Source organism: Aspergillus udagawae, assembly GCF_001078395.1.
Source record: "Aspergillus udagawae IFM 46973 DNA, scaffold_2, whole genome shotgun sequence".
NCBI lineage: Eukaryota > Fungi > Ascomycota > Eurotiomycetes > Eurotiales > Aspergillaceae > Aspergillus > Aspergillus udagawae.
Window position 1 is genome coordinate 2,309,097 of NW_025091265.1, and position 22,811 is coordinate 2,331,907.

The 22,811-nt window shown below is 52.7% G+C and overlaps 11 protein-coding genes across 11 annotated transcripts; 4 read left to right on the plus strand and 7 right to left on the minus strand.

Moving 5' to 3' along the window:
- Window positions 1-709: 709 nt before the first annotated feature.
- On the plus strand, window positions 710-2,791 carry Aud_003120 (putative cell wall protein; the record flags this gene model as incomplete). The annotated part of the gene is made up of 1 exon (XM_043288077.1): window positions 710-2,791. The coding sequence occupies one exon, from the start codon at window positions 710-712 to the stop codon at window positions 2,789-2,791; it is 2,082 nt and encodes a 693-aa protein (XP_043144012.1).
- A 1,388-nt stretch (window positions 2,792-4,179) lies between these two features.
- Window positions 4,180-6,085, minus strand: Aud_003121 (PWI domain-containing protein; the record flags this gene model as incomplete). The annotated part of the gene is made up of 5 exons (XM_043288078.1): window positions 4,180-4,317; window positions 4,441-5,532; window positions 5,592-5,756; window positions 5,824-5,914; window positions 5,982-6,085. The coding sequence occupies 5 exons, from the start codon at window positions 6,083-6,085 to the stop codon at window positions 4,180-4,182; spliced, it is 1,590 nt and encodes a 529-aa protein (XP_043144013.1).
- Window positions 6,086-6,516: 431 nt separating this feature from the next.
- On the minus strand, window positions 6,517-6,877 carry Aud_003122 (uncharacterized protein; the record flags this gene model as incomplete). The annotated part of the gene is made up of 2 exons (XM_043288079.1): window positions 6,517-6,771; window positions 6,830-6,877. 2 exons carry the CDS (start codon window positions 6,875-6,877, stop codon window positions 6,517-6,519), a joined length of 303 nt encoding a protein of 100 aa, XP_043144014.1.
- A 400-nt stretch (window positions 6,878-7,277) lies between these two features.
- Aud_003123 (fumarylacetoacetate hydrolase family protein) lies at window positions 7,278-8,106 on the plus strand (the record flags this gene model as incomplete). The annotated part of the gene is made up of 3 exons (XM_043288080.1): window positions 7,278-7,336; window positions 7,396-7,607; window positions 7,679-8,106. The coding sequence occupies 3 exons, from the start codon at window positions 7,278-7,280 to the stop codon at window positions 8,104-8,106; spliced, it is 699 nt and encodes a 232-aa protein (XP_043144015.1).
- Window positions 8,107-8,208: 102 nt separating this feature from the next.
- Window positions 8,209-9,329, minus strand: Aud_003124 (uncharacterized protein; the record flags this gene model as incomplete). The annotated part of the gene is made up of 2 exons (XM_043288081.1): window positions 8,209-8,807; window positions 8,873-9,329. The coding sequence occupies 2 exons, from the start codon at window positions 9,327-9,329 to the stop codon at window positions 8,209-8,211; spliced, it is 1,056 nt and encodes a 351-aa protein (XP_043144016.1).
- Window positions 9,330-10,102: 773 nt separating this feature from the next.
- tif1 (putative eukaryotic translation initiation factor 4) lies at window positions 10,103-11,677 on the minus strand (the record flags this gene model as incomplete). Its single annotated transcript, XM_043288082.1, has 6 exons — window positions 10,103-10,113; window positions 10,170-10,812; window positions 10,869-11,227; window positions 11,284-11,352; window positions 11,427-11,501; window positions 11,638-11,677. The coding sequence occupies 6 exons, from the start codon at window positions 11,675-11,677 to the stop codon at window positions 10,103-10,105; spliced, it is 1,197 nt and encodes a 398-aa protein (XP_043144017.1).
- Window positions 11,678-12,358: 681 nt separating this feature from the next.
- Aud_003126 (putative F-box and JmjC domain protein) lies at window positions 12,359-13,972 on the plus strand (the record flags this gene model as incomplete). The annotated part of the gene is made up of 2 exons (XM_043288083.1): window positions 12,359-12,684; window positions 12,778-13,972. The coding sequence occupies 2 exons, from the start codon at window positions 12,359-12,361 to the stop codon at window positions 13,970-13,972; spliced, it is 1,521 nt and encodes a 506-aa protein (XP_043144018.1).
- A 122-nt stretch (window positions 13,973-14,094) lies between these two features.
- Window positions 14,095-14,951, minus strand: Aud_003127 (low-affinity Cu transporter; the record flags this gene model as incomplete). The annotated part of the gene is made up of 4 exons (XM_043288084.1): window positions 14,095-14,212; window positions 14,270-14,477; window positions 14,609-14,810; window positions 14,865-14,951. The coding sequence occupies 4 exons, from the start codon at window positions 14,949-14,951 to the stop codon at window positions 14,095-14,097; spliced, it is 615 nt and encodes a 204-aa protein (XP_043144019.1).
- Window positions 14,952-15,310: 359 nt separating this feature from the next.
- Aud_003128 (chromatin modification-related protein EAF6/MEAF6) lies at window positions 15,311-16,198 on the plus strand (the record flags this gene model as incomplete). Its single annotated transcript, XM_043288085.1, has 3 exons — window positions 15,311-15,559; window positions 15,618-15,848; window positions 15,917-16,198. 3 exons carry the CDS (start codon window positions 15,311-15,313, stop codon window positions 16,196-16,198), a joined length of 762 nt encoding a protein of 253 aa, XP_043144020.1.
- A 266-nt stretch (window positions 16,199-16,464) lies between these two features.
- ams1 (alpha-mannosidase) lies at window positions 16,465-19,880 on the minus strand (the record flags this gene model as incomplete). The annotated part of the gene is made up of 4 exons (XM_043288086.1): window positions 16,465-17,083; window positions 17,134-19,126; window positions 19,177-19,685; window positions 19,735-19,880. The coding sequence occupies 4 exons, from the start codon at window positions 19,878-19,880 to the stop codon at window positions 16,465-16,467; spliced, it is 3,267 nt and encodes a 1,088-aa protein (XP_043144021.1).
- An 808-nt stretch (window positions 19,881-20,688) lies between these two features.
- Window positions 20,689-22,128, minus strand: Aud_003130 (uncharacterized protein; the record flags this gene model as incomplete). Its single annotated transcript, XM_043288087.1, has 1 exon — window positions 20,689-22,128. One exon carries the CDS (start codon window positions 22,126-22,128, stop codon window positions 20,689-20,691), a length of 1,440 nt encoding a protein of 479 aa, XP_043144022.1.
- Window positions 22,129-22,811: the final 683 nt, after the last annotated feature.

The following is a 22,811-nucleotide window of genomic DNA, read 5'->3' on the forward strand; positions in this document are numbered from 1 at the left end:
TAATTCACTCATGTGCTCTGCGAACCCCCCTGGCGACGCAATGATGGTTCACCCAATCTTCGGCTATCTGGCTATCGATCTTTCCGATTTCTTCATGTGCCGTTGGAGGGCAGGTCGGCTTAGATACCAGGTTACCTGAAATAGTATTCTCACTCGCGCGTTTCGGATGTTTCCACAATTGGAAGATAGTGTGATCCATTGGCCATTTCACTGGCAGCCAACGATCCACTTCGGTTAACGAGCACCTTGAAGATCCGGGTCCGCGATGCCAAAGAATCAACAACACAGGCTCTGCTAGTGCTAAACGACTCCTCCTTCCTAATAATCCTAGTCTTTTGGGCCCTGCCCTGTTGTGAATCTTGGCTAGTTTAGCACCAATGCTAGACAAGGGTGGCGCTGCTTGTGGTCCGCCAATCGTGCAGCAGACCGGGGAGTGTTCTTTAGTCTCTACATCATGACCGGCCGTACTGCAAGTCCCCCCAGGGGTAGTATATATACCTGGATGATCATCACGTCTGTTATTGATCATCAACTCCTCCTCAATCGCTTCGTTTCTTTCCGCTCTTTCTTGTTTTTGCAGTCTTTCTTCTTTTGAACAGCCTGTCATTATCCAATTCGGCTATTCGTAGCCCCGTCATTCTCTTAGGATACATCCATTCTATTACCTACCAAGACACTCATTAGCATCTCAGTTTATTACGCTCACACAATGCGTTCCAACAACCTTTTCCTGCTCGCCAGTCTGGCGAGCTACGTCCTCGCTCTTCCCACCGACGTGGAGAGCCGCCACCTCAAGCTGGGCGCTGACGTCGATATCGGTGATCTTTCCATTGGTGCGGGAATTTCGATCGATGGTGGTCTTGATTTGAGCGGGCTCATCAGTGCTATCCTTGGTGGACACGCAAGCACCACCACTCTCCTTGCTGGTCTGAGTGCTCAGGCAGCCGCTGCCCTGCAGGGAGGTGCACTTGGTTGCAAGGCTGGTGCGATCCATGCCGCCGCCAAGGCTGAACTGGCCGCCTGGCTTCGTGCTGAGGCCGCCGCTTTCCTCGATGCATCCATCAAGGCATCCCTTCTCGACTGGTGTGAAGGTGACGCGTCTGTCGCCCTCTCCGTGGATGTTTGCGCCGGACTTTCAGTGCTGATCCCCACTTGCGCCGACATCGCCGCCAAGGGCGACCTCTTTGTTACCATCGAGGGTATCTTCTCCGCCGCCGAGGTTGCCGCAGATGTTGTCCTGAGCGCTTCCGCCCAGGCTTCTCTGTCCGCATTCCTCTCTGGGTCTGTCGCTGCTGCCCTCGACGCCAAGGTTCGGGCTGGTCTCAGCCTTTGTGCTGGCGGTGGTGTCTTCGTCGACCTGGCCGCCGATGTCCAGGCCGCCCTGAAGGTCTGGCTCGCCAGCTCCGAATGCAGCCTGTCCGCTTCTCTGAAGGTTGCCGTTTTGGCTTGGTTGGAGGGTAAGATTGGCGCCGATGTCATTGCCATTGGCTCTCTGCCCAGCGGTGGTCTGGCAACGATCTCCGCTGGTGCTTCCGTCGCCGCCCTTGTCGAGGAGACTGGCATTCTCTCCGCCAGCGCCCAGGCTTCTCTCGCTGCCTTCCTCAAAGCTGAGATTTCGGCCGGTCTTGATGCCCACGTTCAGGCTGCCCTCGAGGCTTGCGCCAAGGGCGGTGCCGCCGTCTCCATTGATGTTGAAGTTCGTACCGCTCTCGTTGCCTGGCTCACCAGCTCGAGCTGCTCGCTCGGAGCTGAGCTCAAGGCTGTTGTTCTGTTCTGGCTTTCGTTCGCCCTCGAGGCCGATGTCTCCGTCAGCGTGTCCACGGGTCTCCTTGGCGAGCTTGTTTCCTTCCTCACTGGCACCATCGAGGCTACTCTCGGCGCCGTCTTCCGCGGCGTTGTTTCTATTCTGACCTCTGGCGAGAGCATGGCCTCCTTGTCTCTTGACGCTCGTGCCCAGCTGGCTGCTATCCTTGGTGGTGCCGCCGGCATCGAGATCGACTCCAGCATCGAAATTATCCTCATCGGATGGCTTACCGGCTGTGGCCACCTCCCCAGCGGCTCCAGCTTCACCAGGACCGGTGTCCCCAGCCTTCCTACAACTCCTGCCGCCTCTGTTACCGGTGTGCCTTCTGTCCCTGCTGTGCCCACTCCTTCCGGCATTCTCAGCGGCTCTGTTCCCTCCGGCTCCGTCCCCAACGGTGCTTCCCCTACCGGTGCCGCCAGCGTGCCTGTCCCCGTCGTCCCCAGCGGCTCCGTTCCCTCTGGTTCCTCCGCTACCGGGGCTCCCAGCGGCAATGTTCCCACCGCTCCCGCGGCTTCGGAGACTCCTTGCGACACTCTCACCTCTGAGACCGTGATTCCTGTTGCCACCAACACCGAGGCTGTCCCTGTTCCCTCCGGTGCTACTCCCACTGGCCCTGCTGGCGGTTCTGTTCCCTCCGGTGGTTCTCCCACCGGCCCTGCTGGCGGTTCTGTTCCCTCCGGTGGTTCTCCCACTGGCCCTGCTGGCGGTTCCGTTCCCTCCGGTGGTTCTCCCACTGGCCCTGCTGGCGGCTCCGTTCCCTCCGGTGGTTCTCCCACTGGCCCTGCTGGTGGTTCCGTTCCCTCTGAGGCCGGCGAGACCCCTTGCGAGACCTCTGTTTCCGAGACTGTTGTCCCCATTGCTACCAAGACCGAGGCCGTTTCTAGCGGTGCTGCGGCCATCACCGCTGCTCCCACCGCGGTGCCTTCTAAGGGCCCCAAGGTGGTCACCATGACCACCACCGTCACCGTTACTGCCTGCGACTACTAAATTTGCTCTTTGGCTCGTCAAGCCCAGTTACAACTTATGAAACGATGGAAATGGGAGAAACGGTGCAATAGTCTTGTACATAACTAATTCTAATTCTAATTCTGCTGTTCCATATTCTGGAGCCTTATTATCAGGATCGTGAAGTTGAGCCAGATTGGTGACATCAACATATCACTTATAATTTTGATTCTTCTTCATTGTCAGCTAAGTGAAGTACATTTCTCACATGGAATAGATCAAGTCTTTAAACTTCTTTATCTCAAACTGATCGTCAAGCGACAGTAAATCTCTAATCTGTAGCCTGGAGTCATGTACGTCTTTGACATAATAACTTCCCTACCTTCGCCTCTGTTCCTCCATACCGTCCCCACCACTTCTCACTTCATTGCTAGGCCTCAATCCGTACGCAGTACTTCTCCTCTCGCTCGCCCCTACCCAAATTCTGCTCTCGATAAAAAGACAGCTAGCTACGGATACAAATACAATGGACCTTCCCCTCGCATCGCTGACCGACCATTTCAAAAGCCCTTGGCCTAGTTAGTCTAGGGCAAGGATTCAAGCAGGTAGCCATGAGTGAGAGCGGGCCACTAGCGCAGAGGACATTTCGATCAGCATGGTTGGTCATGCTCATCACCGCTCAGCGGATTGTCACTAGAACCGGAAGCAAACAGGCAATCAGGACTTCCATACGCTGGGCTGGGCTGAGCGGCAGTCTTGTCTGCATGACGTGAGTTGAGAGGCTGAGGGCCTGGGACGCATGCATGCATGCAGTTGGGATTGCTGATTGGAGTGCAGAGTGCAGAGTGCAGGGTGCTGGCTGCCGTTGATCAAATTTCAGTACGGGGTAGTATGTGTGTTGATCGACGGTTTGACAGTCGGCATGGCATGCACGTCGATCGTCGGTCCAGAAACTCTGTAGTCTACGCTCTACAGTACGCAACTACGCATGGACTTGAGGGACAGATTGAGTACCCCGTAATACTCCGAAGAGTGCAACGGGGGCCTCTGCAAGGCGATGATCGTTATTATTGACACTTCTGGGCGGGCGATCCTCCTGACCGCTACAGATAGGGGGGATGGGGTGTGGTTGTTTGAGTTTTAGTTTGACTTTATTTGACTTTGGCTTACTATCACTCGGATTATTAAATAGTGCAGATCGCGAACCAAGGTCAACCAAGACGCATGGTTGACACTATTGCTGATCAGCTCCACGTGGTATCCATACTCCACGTATCCAAGATTACAACCATAAGTGAGAAGAAAAGAAGTTCCCAGAACTAAGGGATTTCCCGAAACGCATATAGTTATCTTTCTCTAAATCACTAGTAAGCCACACCCCACTTGTCAAGGTGTCTATTGATCACCCGGCTTCATGTTCCAATCGTGTGCTACTTGGACGCTGTCGTATTGCCACCTACCTTGTCATGAGAGGCAGTACGGCGCATTGCAACTAGCTTTTCGCGGAGAAGCTTCTCGCGCAACTCCGTGCCCGATATGCGCGGCTGATACGGTTTTGAATGGATAGTCTGCTAAATTCGTCAGTCTGATTAGTTCTTTGGGAGCGGGAATTGGGTTAAGAGACAAGGGAACGAACATAAAGAATCCGGTTACTCATCGGGTATAATATCCATCCGAAATCAGTTACCCACCTCTTCAGTCTCCCTCGTCTCGTGATCTGTCGAGCTCGGCTGCTCAGGCGGTGGAGACGACCGCTTTGCGGATTCCTCGGTTGGATCGGCCATCCTCTGTCGTTTCTCAGTATGTGTAGATACAGAAGAGGTGTTGCGCCGTCTTCGGGCAGCAGGGGCATATCTCTCAATAGAGCGACGTCGCTTCCTTTCTCTTGCATGACTGCGGCTGCGACTGCGAGAAGCACGCCTGGGACTGACGCTGCCAGTGCGAGAACGGCCTCGACTGCGGCTGCGGCTACGGCTGACACTCTTGGTTGAGCGCCGTCGTCTAGGCTCATCATCGCGATCTCTGCTGCGACTCAAACGGCGATCATCACGGGACTTGCGGGCCTTTGCAGAATCAGCGGTTGGTTCATTCTTGTCAGCTCTTGAGGTATGAGGTGAGGATCCCCTCCGTCTGTTGCTCTTCTCATCCGGGACTCGCGACCTAGACCTTGACCTGGAACGGGATCGGTCGTCCCCTTTGCGCCGGTCTCGGGGAGCAGGTGAACGAGATGAACTGCGCGAAGAGACAGATTTTCGTCTCCTTCGGTCTCTTCTGGGAGTACGTGAGCGCGATGAATCACTGCGGGAAATGGATCTAGCTCGATCACCGTAGTCTGGACTGCGTCTTCTCGGTCTCCTGTGGTCTCCTCTTTCTGGAGAGACGGAGCCACTCGCCGAGCGGCGACGTTTATCCCGGTATCTGTCTCTGTTTGGTAGGCGTCGACGAGGTGGGGATCGAGATGAGGAAACGGAACGAGAGCGGGAGGGAGAGGCGCCCGGCGACCTTGACGGCCGACGGCCCCGGCGTGAACCTGAGGGAACGTAAGAATCAAACTCTCGTCTTGAGGGTGGATCACGAAATCGCTCGCGGCTTCGTCGCCTGGGTGGCGATCGATTGTCCCTGTATGGTCGTCTATCGAAGTCTCGGCCCCCACGACCACCACCGCGCCTGCCCCGATTGCGATCGAAGCGTTCTCTTCGCCGGATTTCTTCCAGCTCCCTTTCGCGCGCTTGCTCTTGCTCCTTCTTGCGGCGAGCTTCTTCCGCTGCTTTCTCCGCCTCAATCTAGCGGAAATCGTATCAGCATCAGATATAAAGCCGGTCGAGCAGTCTGGCAGTCCAACCTTCTCTTGTATGAGTTCAAGCTTCTTGGCTTCCAGGAGCTCCTTCGGGACGCCTTGGGGGTTTTCTTGAGCGCTGAGACATAATGACCAGAGGTCTTTACAGAACTTGGCTGTATCTTTGTCCAGAAAGCCCGTAAGCTGAATTTGTAAAGACTTGATATCAGGCTATAAATGTAAAGCAATTGGTCAGTAAACTGCTCCGCACCCAGAACATGCGCCGAAGGAAACATACGAATCGAGAGCCTTCTAATAAGTTAAAACAGAGCTCGATAACGACGTCGTCCTCGTTTCCAAGTATTTCAGAGATCTTTCCAGCAATCCATCTACAATCCGGCCCCTTCGTTAGAAAGAACTCTTCCTGGATAATTGCGTTCAAGGGTCGATTCTCACTTCTTCATAACCTCAATATTGACCTTCTTCATGTCCACCTTCCGACTGAACTCGGGAGGGAACTTGGTCTGTTTGAGTAGTTTGGCATCTATGCTGGACGCCATATTTACTGGATGCGCTGTGACGATTCGCGGTACAGCCAAAACACCGATTGAGCAAAAAGGAAGAACGCGTGCAACTGCGACGACGATGCTCCAAATTGCGTTTGTGGCCGTAAAGGTGCCCGTACTTCGGAGGTCTGGTCGGGCCGACTACAGCAGATTAGTGAATGACGAGCCTCGGCCTTTGAAGTACGGAGTAGAGAACAATGCTAAATTCTTTAGTGCTCCTATTGCACTGGGTAGGTGTGTTTGAGTGAAGTACGACAATGCAAGGGACGCAATGACGCGAGCCCCTGATCCTGACATACTGGAAATCGAACTAGATATGTGACCGTGACCCGATCAACGGCAACCATCTGTAACATCAAATCATGGGCATCATGGCAGTAGCAACCTTAACATGTAGACTGAAATAAGTGTCCCTGAACACAGTTTCAACCCTCCAGTTCCCTTAGAACCCGGTTCACCTCCTCCCGAGCGCGAGTAAGCTCCTCATCAACCGAGCCGAGTGCATATTTCGTCTTCATCTCGTAATGCAGATCAACAAGCTCCTTTGCCCGTCGGAGGTCATCACTTTGCTGCTCCTGCTGTCGCTTGCTCACAGCTGCTTTGCTTCTGTCATCTGGCGGTACTCGTGCCTCGTTGAGCCTTTCGTTGACGGTGACTAGGGCAAGGGCATCATTGTAGTCCTGTCTTGGTTCAAAAATTGCACCTATCAAGCTGGGGTCTTAGAGACGTCGAACGTACGCAGACTCGCAGTGAGGTGAGATCCGAGAGGATCTCTGCAACCTGCATTATGGGCGAGTATGACGGGTCTAATTCGGTGGTTGAGAAGGTATATTCTTCTCGATATCTAGGTGGGAATATGACGATGTCTTGGCAGGATCATGCATGGTGATCAGGTGTTTTCATTAGCCCTCAACGCAAGAACCCAATTCGAGCTCATCTTGTTCGCTATCATGGCAATCTTCACCCTTCTATCGACTAGCATAACTATAAATTCCTAAACAGCATTGGGTCGACTATTCCGCACATGAAGTGCCGAGTTCGGAGATTCGGAGTGCTCTCTGCGAATTGCGGAGATGCACCGGCTGATGTCACGACGGGGACTTGACTCAATTATTTATTGACAATCGACAGCGAATGCGCCTCTAAGCAAGACTTAATTTCCCTCCCAACCCCAAACTTCCTCGCAATGGCCGCCTCCATAAGAGCCAATTGCAGAAAGGTGATTTGCATCGGCCGGAACTATGCGTGAGTACTCCCATGGCCCCAAACAGTGTTATCACCATTGACGAATGCGACCCCCGCAGCGATCACATTACGGAACTCAACAACGCTAAGCCCAAGCAGCCTTTCTTCTTTCTGAAGCCCCCGTCCTCTATTCTTCTGCCGCGCGAGGGACCCATTCTGCGTCCCAAGGGAGTCAGCCTGCACTATGAGGTGGAATTGGCGCTGGTGATGGGCAAGACGGTTCGGGATCTGGACCCGAACGATGAGAAGGGTGCCCTGGATGCGATTCGCAGTCAGTACCCTTGAAAGATATTTCCGCTGTCTTCTCCGTTTCGAAAGACTGACATGGAACCCTCGTGGCAGGCTACCTCGTCGCCATTGACATGACCGGCCGTAACGTCCAAGACGAGGCAAAGAAGAAGGGCCTCCCCTGGTCTATCGCCAAGGGCTTTGACACTTTCCTGCCCATTTCCGAAGAGATCCCCAAGTCGCGCATTCCCGATCCCCACAATGCCTTCTTGCGCCTCAGCGTCGGCTCCCAGCTCCGCCAGGCAGATTCCACCGGTCTCATGCTCTACCGGATCCCCAGGCAGCTGGCAGAGATCTCGCGCGTTATGACGCTGGAGAAGGGCGATCTGGTTCTGACTGGTACCCCCAAGGGAGTCGGAGAGGTCAAAGCCGGTGACGTGATGAAGGCGTCCATCGAGGTGGACGGGAAGGAGATCGAGGAGGGCAGAATCGAGGTGGAGGTGAAGGATCGCGAGGGCAGATATGTGTACAGTGAGACGTGATATCGTGTATCAATTGGACATTGCACATAGAGCTAGCTGATGTATATACACATGCCCTGCAAAAACAATTCACGCTGCGGACCGTTCCAAGTCCATGTACATTTACACTATCAGATCATCTTCATCTGCTGGCACGATCGGAATGAACCTCCTTTGCTTCTTACGTGGTCTGGACATGTGGGATTCACCAGGAGCCTGTATAACTTCCACCCGCTCTTCAACATCCCCTTTGACAGCTCGCTTCAGGTCCACGGCCGGCCTGTGCTGCCTTTCAATCTCCTTGCGCACTATCTTCGCCAGCGTATCCCACGACCACCCGGCTCTATCCATCTCGCCTTCCACTCGACCTCTCGTCCCCGCATCATCAAGCCCCCGCACAAAAGCCTCAACGATCTCGCCCTCTCTCTTCCGCGGAGGCAACTGCGCGCGCACGTCCTCAACGGACGAAAGATACGCCCCGAGAGCTCGCCCGGCTTGTCTAATCTGCGGAAGCGTAGCCGAATCGGGTTCGGGAATCCGGTTTCTCTCCAGGTCGTGATCAACCTGACCCGAAGATTGTTGCGAACGGCTCGTGGAACCCCACGTAGTCTCCGTGAGAGTTCGCAAGGAGTCATTCCGAGCGAATGGAGCAGACTCATCCAGACACATTGAATCGGGAACCAAGTCTAGTTCGGGAGATGCCTGCTTGACTCCCGTAGAGCCTGTCCTGATCAGCAAGGACGCGCTTCTCAAATACAACCTCAACAGGAAATCAAACAACACATACCACCACCCTGTGGACATCCCACTCTACCTCGAAGAACCTCCTTTTCTCTCATAAACCAAACCCGAACCTCATCCAGAACCTGTCTCTGTATCGACTTCCTCAATTCATCTTCACTGCATCCCCGTTCGATACCATCGAGTCTCTCGTTCAAGCGGCGACTCTCATGCTCAAGGGAACCAATCCGACTAGAGATACCCTCCAACCTAGTCTCACTTCTCCCCGTAAGGTCCTGCAGCTTCCGGTCGCATGCATCATGGCCGGTGTCAGCTGTCTGTGCGTGTTCTTGTAATTCGTTAAGTTGCTGCTTCAGGTCGTTGATCGTTGAGATGGCGCCGGCGAGGTCTGCTCTTGTGCTGTCGAGCTGGTTGACCAGGTGGACATTCTCGCGGCGGATCTGGTGAGCCCAGAGGAGGGAGGGGGCTGTTGGGTCCCATGCGCGTACTGTCGTTTTGTCCATGCAGAGATGGTTTTGATGATAAGAGATGCTCTAGGCAAGGATGGGATGCTGGGTGAGTATCATGGAATTTGTATTTTGATGGCTGAATAGACGATGGCGTGAGTGTTGCATGAGGTTAGATTAAACGAGTCAAGAATAGGCTATTCTTGCCAGGTGATAGTATCCGCAAAGAAAAGAACAGAGTACAAGATCAGTTTAAACAATTGGAATGGCATTTACCTCTATCTATGGTACTGCAGGTATGAAACCACCTCCTTGTCATGATCTGTATTCATCCACCCAAAGTGCCTTGTCTGTTCATGAAGCAGAAAAGAGAAAGCAACTGAATGAACAAATAGCATTTTCCACTCAACCGACGGGTTAAGCATGATAGCAGCATCCTTAACCAACCAAGGCCAGCCAAGCACAAAATGGTAAGGGAAAAAAGACGGCAAACTCGAAGTGATGCAGGAAAAGAGAAACCATGAATTACAGCGTTAAAAAGCACAGGAACATGTCGCATCTCCATTAGAAAACAAAGGAAACCATGAACAGCAGCTTCCGAAGATGTGCAGTAGCTGCTTCTACTGCACCCTCCGCAATCCACTGCCAGCAGAAGAAGAGCTGGAGACACAGAAAGCCACTTTTAAAGGATTCTCCTTCGCCAAAAGACAAGCAACGATGTTAAAAAACGCCATTTTTTCCACCGCAGCTTACCCTTGGCACGTTATTGGCATACTGCGATCGTGAGCCGCACCATAAATGATGCGGGTGGTAACTCGAGATTGGGGCGTTTAGATAAGGTCTGACAGGATGTTAGCATACATTCAATCAAGGCCGATCTCCACAAGTTGAACTTACCAGCAACGTTCATGGGCATCTCCTCGATCTGGGTGCTGTAGAACTGCTCGATCTCACGCATCATGCGGACATCGTCAGCAGTGACGAAGTTGATGGCAACACCCTTACGACCGAAACGACCACCACGACCGATACGGTGAATGTAGTTCTCACGGTTGGCGGGCAAGTCGTAGTTGATGACCAGGGAGACCTGCTGGACGTCGATACCACGAGCCAGAAGGTCGGTGGCGATCAGGACACGGGAAGAACCAGAGCGGAACTCCTTCATGATAACATCACGCTGAGCCTGCTCCATATCACCGTGCATGGCAGAGACAGTGAAGTCACGAGCAGTCAGCTTGTCAGTGAGCCAGTCGACCTTGCGGCGGGTGTTGCAGAAGATGACGGCCTGGGTGATGGTGACGGTCTCGTAGAGATCGGACAGGGTGTCGAGCTTCCACTCTTCCTTCTCGACAGCGATGTAGAACTGCTTGATACCTTCCAGTGTGAGTTCCTGCTTCTTCACCAGGATACGGACGGGGTCGCGCATGAACTTGGTGGTAACCTCGAGGACATCCTGGGGCATGGTAGCAGACAGCAGGACGACCTGGGTGGACTGAGGAAGGAGCTGGAAGATGTCGTAGATTTGCTCGGTGAAACCACGCTGTATACCACGTTAGAATAGATGTCGGGGCGAAATATGCGCAAAAGAAAACTCACAGAAAGCATCTCATCGGCCTCGTCGAGGATGAACATCTTCAGGTGGTCGGTGCGGAGGACACGGCGCTGGATCATGTCCTGGACACGGCCGGGGGTACCGACAACAACCTGGGGACCCTCCTGGAGAGCCTTCATGTCGTCACGAACGTTGGTACCACCAATGCAGGCGTGGCACTCAATGTTCATGAAGTCACCGATGGCGACAACAACCTTCTGGATCTGCTGAGCCAACTCACGGGTGGGAGCAAGGATGAGGGCCTGGCATCCCTTAACGTTGGGGTCGAGCTTCTGCAGAGCGGAGATGGAGAAAGTGGCAGTCTTTCCAGTACCGGACTGGGCCTGGGCGATAACATCGCTACCTGTGATTTCCAGATTAATGACACTGTTTTCAGAGGCCGTAATGGGGAAAACATACCCTTGATGACGGGCATGATGGCACGCTGCTGGATAGCAGAGGGACGCTCGAAACCATAGGCGTAGATACCTGGGGAAGATGTCGTCAATACTTGCTACACACATACCCCGCCATATCGTCGGGTTGAGAAGAGCGAAACATACCGCGAAGCAGCTCGGGCTTCAGGTCCATGGAGTCGAAGGAGTCAGTGATCTCATCGTAGTTGGACTCGATCTGTCCTAAAATTGGAGAGAATTGTCAGCCTTGAATCTTTTGCCAAAATTTTTCGGCTGCAAGCGACGCCACAAAATGTCTGCAGCGACACCGTAACACCACAGCTGATCAGAACACAAAGAAAATGACATTCAAACATACCCTCAGGGATCTCCTCCAAACCCTTGTCGTTAGAAGCCATGATTGCGACTGTAGTAGGTGGTGATCACAAGCGAAAAAGCTGTGATCGATGAAACAGTGGGGTGCTGGTTGTGAACTTGGAAGTTTCTTAGCGACGACAGGTCCCAGTGGGGGCTGTAGTCGAAGAGATTTGAGAGTAATGAAAGTCCCTAATAGATACTTTTAGAGACTAGAACCACGACTCTCACGATGGAGATTTCTTAGGAACTAGTAAAGTAGTGATGGTGGTAGTTGAGATAGTAAGATATGAAGATGGATTCTCCGGGTAGTAGTAATGTGGGCTGGAGAAGAGGGAGAAAAAGATTTTCCTTGGTCTCTATTTGGTGAAGCCGCGAAATTTTTGATTTTTTCCTGTTTAGCGCCAATTCTGCCCAACCCACATCCACCGCCTGCTATTTCGGGATTCATAGTTTGCCTCGTGGGATTTTTTTTGCCGTGGGTGATTTGTGAGTGGTGGTGATTATGATACTTGATAGAGGCACAGAAGGTTCTCGTGCAGGATGCAATTATTATTCTTCTTATCATGACTCTTGTCGTGTTTGTTCTCTGATATAGAGCTTCCAGAACCTCTCAGAACTACCCCGTATATTCGGAGTACCCCGTACTTTTGTTTTCGTTATACACTTCTTCCCATTCTTAGTGTCAGATCCAATCACTGAGGCTTTGGCGACCAGGAAGTCAAATGCCTGATATTACATCTTTGCAGAATCACCCACTTGGTGGTGAGACTGATTCTCGCTCTTTCTTAGCGGATGACAGCCTTCAGGGTCTAACTGGTCATGATGCAATCCCCTGTCATCCGCTAGGCGTAAAGCCGAGTGGCAACGCCCTACTTGCCAATGAGAATCTCCGTCATGCGATTGGGACGTTCAATCTTCTGCCGGATGAGCTGATTTTGATGCTGCTAGAGTCTCTGGATGGTCCAAGTCTATTGCGATTCGGGAGGACCTGTAAGGCCTTTTATGCATTTACAAGAGCGGAGGAATTGTGGAAGGCTCTTTTCATATGGTAAGGATACATAGATCTTCGTATATTTAGACACGATCACTAGACCTTAGAATCTAGTAGCCTTGAGACTTTTCACTAAGAGGCAATCTTCAGGTCGCCCCCTTCGTCGTTCGCATGGAGAGGAACATGGCGTTCGACCTATCTCAACTTGCCTCCGTCCAAAGTTGCCATATTGGACTGCTCAAGTCTGTTTTCTGATGCTCTTCATCGTCCATTCTATTGCGCACACATCTCCTTGGACACTTACGTGAACAATATTCCCTCGAGAAATCAGATCACCCGTCTTCCGGATCTTTCTCCGGAGGATTTCCAAGCAGAATGGTCTGACAGGCCCTTCATTTTGACCCAGCCGGTGAAGCAGTGGCCGGCTTACAAGCACTGGTCCGTAGACTCACTGCTTGCCAAATACGGTGAAACGGTCTTTCGTGCCGAGGCTGTGGATTGGAAGCTGAGCACCTACGTGGATTACATGAGGAACAACGCAGATGAGTCTCCTTTGTATCTGTTTGACCGGGCTTTCGTGTCGAAAATGGGGCTCAAGGTTGGTCCACCGGAGGAGGAACCTGAAGCGACTTACTGGCCTCCTCCCTGCTTTGGAGAAGACTTCTTCTCTGTGCTGGGGAATGACCGCCCGGATAGGCAATGGCTTATCATTGGCCCTGAGCGCTCAGGCAGTACGTTTCATAAGGACCCCAATGCGACCAGCGCCTGGAACGCCGTCGTTCGCGGCTCCAAGTACTGGATCATGTTTCCCTCGTCTTCGAAACTGCCACCCCCGCCTGGTGTCTTTGTTTCGGACGACCAGAGCGAAGTCACATCACCCCTGAGCATTGCAGAATGGCTGCTCGGCTTCCATGCTGAGGCACGGCGCACACCTGGTTGCATTGAAGGCATCTGTGGCGAAGGGGAGATTCTTCATGTGCCCTCAGGATGGTGGCATTTGGTCGTGAATCTCGAACCTTCCATTGCTATTACGCAGAATTTCACTCCGCGTGCGCATTTGACTGCCACCCTTGACTTTTTGTCTAACAAGGCCGATCAGATTTCTGGGTTCAGGAAAGACGTGCATAACCCCTACGAGCGGTTTGTGGAGAACATGCGCAAGACTCATCCCGAGTTACTCCAGCAGGCGTTGGATGAGTTGAAGAAAAAGTCAGATGGCAGGAAGCGCAAGTGGGATGAGCTGGTCCACGGAAAGGTGGCCCAGGAGGGCGCCGGAGACGCCTCTGAAGCAGGTGGATTCAGTTTCGGCTTTGGGGACGATGGAAGCGACGTGGAAGTCCCTTGAGTTGCTTCCATTTGCTTGGAGTTTGGCACAAGACGGTCTACATCATATGTATTCCTCGTAGGCGCTCAAAGCGCGCCAGATTGCCTACATACACTGGGAGACCCGACCATCATCCGAAATCATCAATGACAAGCAACCGTCTTAGCGGCTGACTGGTTATCTCCAAACACCAGATATCCGACGAAAGCACCAACGGCAACCGCAAGCATGACGAACCCATTATAAGTCATGAACAGCAGCCTATGCACCTTTAAGCATCTAAAGTGATGAAGCATACAGGGGGAAGCGAAAACTTACATGATGAAGAAGCTATAGAACACTTGCACGGCATACAAGGCTGCAAGGGTAATCTTGCCTCTGCTCTCCACGGCCCGTCTGTTATCCCTACCTGCAAGTAGCGGTGAGCTCTCGTTGGGGGTTTGACTAGGGGGGCCGTTGGCCGTGGCGGACTCGTCGGCGAACTCATTGCCTTGCACATCGTTCGTCAATGAGGGCTCCAGTCCAGCTATGACCAAAGCAGACATAGAAAGCGGGAGTACATTTCAATGAAACAAATGCTTGCTCGGCAGAGTCCACCAACGCACCATGCCTGCGTAGATACACGTCCAATAGCTCAGAATAGACCGAAGTACTTACCGATCGTAGCTGTTGTTGTCGAGAAAGCGTTCAGGCGTTGTGCATGGGCAGCTTCATATTTCCGGGTGGCCTGCCGGACCCCCTCATAGCCCGCTGTCAAAAGCACTATGACAATCAGGGACATGAGGAGGGAGAAGGGGCCGGTGATATGCCACTGGCTGAAGACGATGCAAAGGTTCTTGGTAGACCAGGTGAATAACATCTGACTGTGTCAGTGTACAAGATTATAAATGTCACCAGAGCTAGAAGATCTCACATTCATATTACACTGCCCACCCATATCCATGTCCCCATGTCCATGGTCCATATCCATGCCGGAATGGTGCATCGCGCTGTGGTCCATCGTTCCGAGATGTAAGTAATATATTTGCTCAGAAAGAACACACTATATAATATAAATGCAAGAATCCTGAAATGACAAACAGAGGCAGATCGATGCTGACAGTTGATGCATTCATCAAGGACGAAACGTATGCTCAATGCAAACAAGACAAACAGAGTCGATAAGATCCTCCCTTTTGGCTTCACACTTACTAAATACGGGAGTCCAATCCTCCAACCGGTTTCAATCTTACCGCCCTGCCTTAGAGTATAGCCCAAGCATCACGACCAACACGCGCCCTCTCGACCTGTTATCAACGAATTCATAGCGTATTAGTTGAGCACTTTCAATCCCTGTCACCCGTTGCTGCGCGACACAAAATGGCAGACACACTCCCAGCACAAGCCCCAGCCGCAACTGGCACATCAACAGGTGCAACAGCCACAACAGCAGGCACAACAACAAACACACAATCTCCAAGCACCAACAACCCAGCCACCGGCAACGCCAACACCAACACAACCACCACAGACCCAAACAGCGGCAACCGCGGCCTCCCCTACTACGAAAAACTCCGCCGCGACCTCCGCGACGCCCTGCAGAAGAAACGCCTCATGGACAAAAGCATGGTAGGTTTCCCTCCCCTCATCGGCCCCCATAACCCCGCGAACTAAGCACGGCGGACAGGCCCAACTCGAGGACCAAATCTTCCGCTTCGAGCAATCCTACCTCGAAGAAACCACCGCTGGAAACATCATCAAGGGCTTCGACAACTACATCAAGGGGTCCGGGTCGAGCACGGGGCTCGGCGCAAGCGGGATAGCGCTGGCGGGGGGCATGGGCGGCGCAGCGCGCCGTAAGGCACAGGTGACGGACGCGGATAGGGTGTTTTCGAGGAGTTCGGCGAGTTTCATGCGGGTGCGTCAGCGTTTTTACTATCCAACATCACATCCCTGGGATGGGAGCAATGGACTGACCAGTGATAGGATTCTCCCGCTCCATCATCCGTGCAGACTACGCCTTCGCATGCGCCGACGCCGACGTCGACGTATAACGGGTCGAACGGGAAGCCGAACGGCGAGGGGACGTCGTCCGCTGCGGCGAGCGTGAAGGGGTCTTCGTCTTCGTCGTCGTCATCGAAGAACAAGAAGAAGTCTGGGGGTGCGAATGGTGCCGGTAACAAGGATAAAGATAAGGATGATGAGGGTGATGAGGGAGGGGATAAGCCGCCTGCGAAGCGGTTGAAGATTACTTATGGGAGGGATTAGGTTTGCTGGACTCGGCTCGAGGAGTTCTGTTTTGTGGGTTTTCGTTCTATGCATCAAGGGAAGGGTGGGAAAATGGAGCTTAGGCGCAGGGTGGTTCTCTTTTGGGACTGGCACATGTGAGCATTTACGACTGTCTTCTTGCTCTTCAGTTGATATCCACTTGTATGAAGGCTGTATTAGACTCAAGGCAAATAATGGCATTGACTAGGCTATTATTCATCGATATAAACACATTCATCGAACTCAAAATCGACATCATGAGCAATCTACAGCTGCAAGCGGTAGGTGGCAACCTCAAAAGCCCGCAGCTCAATCTTGACTGCGACGGCCTCGTCGCCCTTGCAAATCTCCAACCGCTCCTCATTGTCTTCGAGCACATTGCACTTCCAAGCCTTTTTGACCGGGAACTTAGCGTGGATCGTGCCCCTCGATCTGCCGCCCAGCGACTCATAGATACGAAGGATGATGCTCTTTCCGGACCGCTTGGGCAATTCACCCCGAGAAACGTCTTCGTCGTCCTCTCCGCGCTTAACCACGTCGAGGATGAGAGACGGCGAGCCGGTGACAGTGATAGATTTGAACACGTTAGCGGCTTCCAAGCCCGGCGAACGGCGCAGGATAAGGGGACTGTTGAAATTGTAACCCGCGCGAACGGTGCGGGCGTCCAGGGGGCCAGCGTGCGGGAGAATGGCGTAGCGGATGTGATGGCGGCCCATGTCGGCATGGGCGTCCGGCGCCTTGGGGGCACGCAGAAGCGAGAGACGCATCAAGTTACCACAGGTTGCGAAGCCGTATTTGGAGTCGTTGAGAATCGAGACGCCGTAGCCGTACTCGGACAGGTCAGCCCATTTGTGGCAGCAGACCTCGAATTTGGCCATGTCCCAGCTGTTTTAGTCAGAAAGTATTACTCATAAGACAAGTCAAGCTTGACATACCTGGTGTTGTAATGCGTCGGTCGTCTGGTGATACCATATTGAGTCTCGTAGGATGCCTCTGTGTTGGTAATGTCCACAGGGAATTCGACCTTGAGGAACTTCATGGTCTCCTGCCACTCGACTTCGCTCTCAAACTCGACATATGAGGGCTGGCCATTCACCGCCGCAGCCAGGCTGATGGTCGTCTTGACCCAGCTCTGGTCGCTAATTTGGACTTTGCTGACCACGCTGACACGGTGCGGGCCTTCCTCTGCGATCGAGGTCTTTCCCGCCTGCAGCTCTTTTCTCGATTCGAGATGGTATACCTCCACATCCCAGGCTTGCCAGTAGAGCGGCTTGTCGTCAAAGATGACGAGCTGGCCCGCCTTGCCTCCCTTGGCGATGACTTCTCGCTCGGCTTCGATGTCATACAAAGAAGTAATGACGCCATCCTGGATATCTACCCTCAACTTGCCATTGTTAAGACGGAAAAGACCCGGTCGTATCTCTGCCACCGTCACGGAGGGTGTATGTTTAGCGTCTAGAACCTGGCATTGAATGATGCCAGAATCTCCGCTTGCTAGAGCATACCGGGAACCTGTCAAGGCGACGAATTCATCTGGTATTCTGACGATCTCCGTGCGAGGCCAAGGCAATGTGTTAATGGCAACGAGACTCTTGCCGGTACTCTTCTCGGAAAATCCAAGCGTTTCGAGAGCTCGTTGTCTGGCTCGCTCACCCGTCTCAAAAATCTGCGCATACAGCTTATCCGAATCGTCGTAGCACATCTCGATGGAACTTCCGGGTAGGCAATCGTGGAACTGGCATAAAAGCACACCTTCCCACATGTCATCAATGTCTTTCTTTGGATATTTGTACTCCCCATTCGTTTTGGTAAGGGACGCGAGGGTCGCCAGATACTCTAGATCGCGCAGTAGGAATTCAGACTTGCGGTTGTTCCGCTTGTTGTTCGCCTGCGTAGTGTATGTGCCCCGATGCAGTTCAAAGTAGAGCTCGCCATACCAGGTGACAAACTCCGTCCCATCTGCAACCTTTTGCTCAAGCCTCTCGAAGAAATCATCGACCGAGTCGCCCATCTTCACGCGCGGAAGCAAGCCAACCTTGTCGCTGAGACCCCGGCAGCGGCGCAGCTTCTCCAGATGTTCAAAGGTAGGGCCACCGCCACCATCACCTTTTCCGAATACCAGAAGCGAAGTGTTATCATGGTCCATCGATTTGTGCTGGGTCACGCTGCGTTTTACGTCGCCAAAATGGGCATCCGCGGTGTACGTCTCGGATGGAGCCATGTGGCACATTACCTGGCTACCATCAAGCGCAACCCACTTGAAGGTGGTGTGCGGGAAGTTGTTGATATTGTTCCAGCTGAGTTTCTGGGTAAAGAAGCGGCTCATGCCCGCCAACCGGCAAATCTGAGGGATTTGACTGGAGTATCCAAAGGTATCCGGCAGCCAGAAGGTGCTGCAACGCTCGCCAAATCGGCTCTCAAAGAATCGTTGGCCGTAAATGAATTGTCGCACCAGCGACTCACCGCTGGGCATGTTGGTGTCGTGTTCGACCCAGCTGCCACCAATCGGCTGGAAATGGCCCTTCTTCACCCATCGTTTGACACGGTCAAAGACCGAAGGGTAATATTGCTCGAGCCATTTGAACTGTTGCGCTTGAGAACAAGCGAATCGGTGCTCCGGATACCGGTCCATCAGGTCACACTGGTTAGACCATGAGCGAGCAACCTTGCGCTTTGTCTCTGCCCAGGGCCAGAGCCAGCAGGTGTCGATATGGCAGTGCCCGATGGCATAGACGATGGGCTGGGTATCCGTCTCATAAACCTCGGACGAGTCGACCTTGTCTCCAAGATACCTCTGAGCGATTTTGCGCGCTTCCTTGATCGACTCCTGGCTTCCGTTACCGGCAATGAAAGCGTCCATGATGGCATTGGCAACCATATTCGCTTCATGAGCCTCCCAAGAATCACCGGGGAACTCTCTGGCCGCGTCTGCAAAAGTCAGCCACTAATAAACACATCAACAGCAGCTATATACGCACCGCCAATGATCCAAAAATCATAGAACAGCGCCCGCGCCTCTACATTGACCGCCGTAATCCGCGCCGTATGCAGCGTATAGTACTTATCCGGCGCAGGCGGCTGGATGGAATCGCCGCCAGGCGCATTCCCAAACATAGCATTGCACGCCATCTCAATGTAAAACGTATGCTCCTTGCCGTCGCGCCACGCATCAGGAATAACCCATTCGATCCGATCCCCGCCACCAGTCAACCCCTGCACCGGCCGACCATCCTCCATCCACACTAAGCCCTCATTATTTGCATCCCAGTGGAACTCTAATCGCTCCTTGTCGAGCATATCCCGTGGGACCGTCAGCCGAATCCGGAACCAGTGCGTCGACCAACTGGGGCCGAATGAGGCGCCGATATGCGTGGGCGTGAACTCGTGCGATGTCGCCTCCTCAAAGGTTGGACGCTGCAGGTCCGGGGGAGAGTAAACGGACAGCTTGACATGGTCTTCATCGGAGGTGGTGGCTTCGTGAAGCTTGCTTTGGTGTGGAGTTAGCGGGGACTCTTCTGTTGAAGGGATAGACGTACGAGATGAGGCTTTGCTCACGGTACTGGCCTGAGTCTGTGAACTGGCGCAGTCGATCCGTGTAGATTTTATTGATGCGTTGGCCGACGGGATGTTCTGGGGCTCGAGGGAGCGAGCTTGGAGCTCGCAATGGGACGTCTCCACCCATCTCGGCGGGCCTAGACCGTTGATGCAGATAGGTTGAGGGGATATACCTTAACAATTTGGTTAAGGACTATGGTGATGAACACTCTGGATTCAGGGTCTTTATTCCCCAGGAAGATGAAGAAAGAAGAGGATAGGGGACGGTAGGGAATGGAGTCCAGCCGGATATTCGCCAGGAACAGGGATGACGTTTAAGTGCGGAGAAGTCAACAGCGGCAGATGGCGGGGAAACGGAGCGGATGAGGTGGAATGTGAGACATCAACGATGGTCATTAGATGTTGCATGATTCGTCTAGTACCAGGAATTAGTCTATGTCTCTACTCGCCTGTCTGAATATGATCTGAAGGAACTGAATATCGACAGGGTTATTGATAAATATCCTTGTAGGACTTGTACCATGACAGCATCACCTGGACCGAGATACGCTTCAGGTTATACATAGGTCACCGATTAGTGTCACACCGGACGGCGTAATTAATCACTACAGAGTACAGGGTTAATACCCCTGCATTGAGAACGAGAATTCGACAAGTATGGTTGGATGAATAGGTGGAGATCTCATCCATTGCAGAATATTCTTAATTACAAAGTGTGTATAACCCATATAGCTGGCATAATAAGTCACTCCCATCAATCATTCAATTCCAGTGCCGAGACGCCAAACATAAGCCTTAGGCCCTTCCAGAGGTATCAAAATATCAAGGGAGAAATGAAAATCATCAAAGATGAGAAAATGTTAACGGGAAAAGGTCAGAAGCTCGATCGAAACAATGTGCAGAAACACTAGGAGATAGAAAGCAAAAGAAGCAAATCATATCCAAGAATCAACGCGTCCATAGGTAGTGTATGGGTTGACCGGCCCTATCAATTTAATCTGCGATTTGAGCTGCATTCGTCGACGGTCAACGCTCGACCCGATCACTTTCTTCTTCGCCTCACCAAGCACGTCTAGCACTTGAATTGTTCCATCCTGTAACACTCGCATGGCCTCTCGAGTGTTCTGCTGGATCACGGAACGTACCAGCGGCGATAAGGGCGCAGTGGGATTGGCAGATGTGATGTCCGGACTTGATTTCGACTTTTGCGTGGAAGACGGGTAAATGTTCCTTTGGTGCTTTGAAAATTTCACCTGGTGATTCGGCCGGTAGCTGACCCTCTTTGTGCCGCCGGATTTGTCCCAGATGGCCGCACCATACTTCTGGTACGGAGTGATGGGGACAGCAAGCTGCTTTGTTCGGTGAAGAGGAACTGGCTTGGGGCTTTCTGCCCACCGTTCGCTCGCAGTCGAAGCAGTTGAGATTGATAAGGTTCTCATCCGGATATCCATATCCACCGGGCTCGATTCTTCTCTAGATGGTCCATAATAGGAGTGGTCGCTCGAGGTGGCGCCCCCCTGTGAAGACGCATACTTGGGCGGGTAGAAGGAGGGCGCGGTGGTGGGCCGCCCGGGGCGTTTCGACTTGTCTTTCTCCACAGAACGCTTCGACAATGTGCGATGAACGTAGGAACGGATCGAGTCCCGAACTTCATGCGCGAGCGTCAGAGTCCCACGGTCGGAGGTATTTGAACGCCGGCGATTCCTTCCAAATTCAAACGAGGATAAATGCAATTTACTGCCGTTCCTCTTCCGCGATTGCGAACCGGCGGAAGGAAACCGTCCAGCTGCTCCAGGACCCAAGGCAGAGGGGGTCGCTAATTCGGGGAAGAAATCCCACTTCTTCTCCCGGAAATAGTGGTTCGGGCCGGCCCGTTTCTGGGCCCATTCTGGCGGGCTTCCATGCCGGTCGTCTTTTGATATTGATAGAGCATGTTGGGAAAGCGACAAGCTTGGAGAATAGGAAGCTATTGTTGATGGCTTCGCATAAGGATCCACTATTGGCTCGGCACGATCCAAGGACGAAATCGGAGGATGATCGACAAGCCCGGCCAGGTCATCCGACGCCGAACGGACGAAAACGGGATAGCTTTCCGTGGAGTGGGTGGATTCGCGGTTTCGACTGCCGTCACTATCCACACTGCTAATGGTACTGCTGTCATCGCTCCATGCTGTCGATCCCCTCATCTCTGAGGCATCTGGGAGCGATCGTACTTGTGAGGGAAGGTCGGGAAGAGGTTTGTCCAGTTGCGGGGTAGGACGAGCTGGGTGTTGAGGAACTCTCGGGGGGACTACCTGCTCCAGTCCCTCTAGAGATCGAGATGGTCTCACTGGAGGAGCCTGACGGGTGTAAGCGAGAGAGGTGGGAGACAACATGATCCCAACTTTATACTCGATCGTCAGCAGACAGCTTAGGCATATCCTTCCCTTCCACGAGGGATTCTGCTTGGAAAGTGGGGAAGTAAGTGTTTCGTCAAAACAACCACCAACAGAAGTGTGTGGATTTTGGATTTAGGTATGGCGAACGGATCAGATTGAGTTACGGAGTAGACAGACGAGGTTCAGTAATATCTCAAGAACAAAGAAACCCAAACCGCCAAGGAACGGGTTCTGTCTGCGTGTCAACACCACTGGGGGTGTCGGGGATGGCTGATCACAAGACCCTTTCCCCGCAAGTCAGCCTGTCGCTCGAGCCTCGAAGTGGGCATGCACAGGAAGGATACAGCGGGGAGATATACGAACAAGCATCTTCGGGAAGCAAAAAGAAAAGAAGAGAAGAAGAGAAGGAGAGAGAAGAAAAGGAGGGGGAGAACCGGGAGAATAAAGCAACAGGGCTGCGAAGGAAAAGAAAGAGAAGTAAAAATAAAATAAAATAAAAAAAGACAATGCGAGGTAAAGGGATAGAAGATGCACCCAAACGAGTGAATATTCAGGTGGAAGGGAAATCAGCCCTCCCCCTAGATAGAAAATGATTAGGGGAAAAAAAAAAGCCAAATAACAATATTATGAAAACAGAAGAGATAAGGCAGAAAACAGAAGGGTTAACAAATCATAAAGCA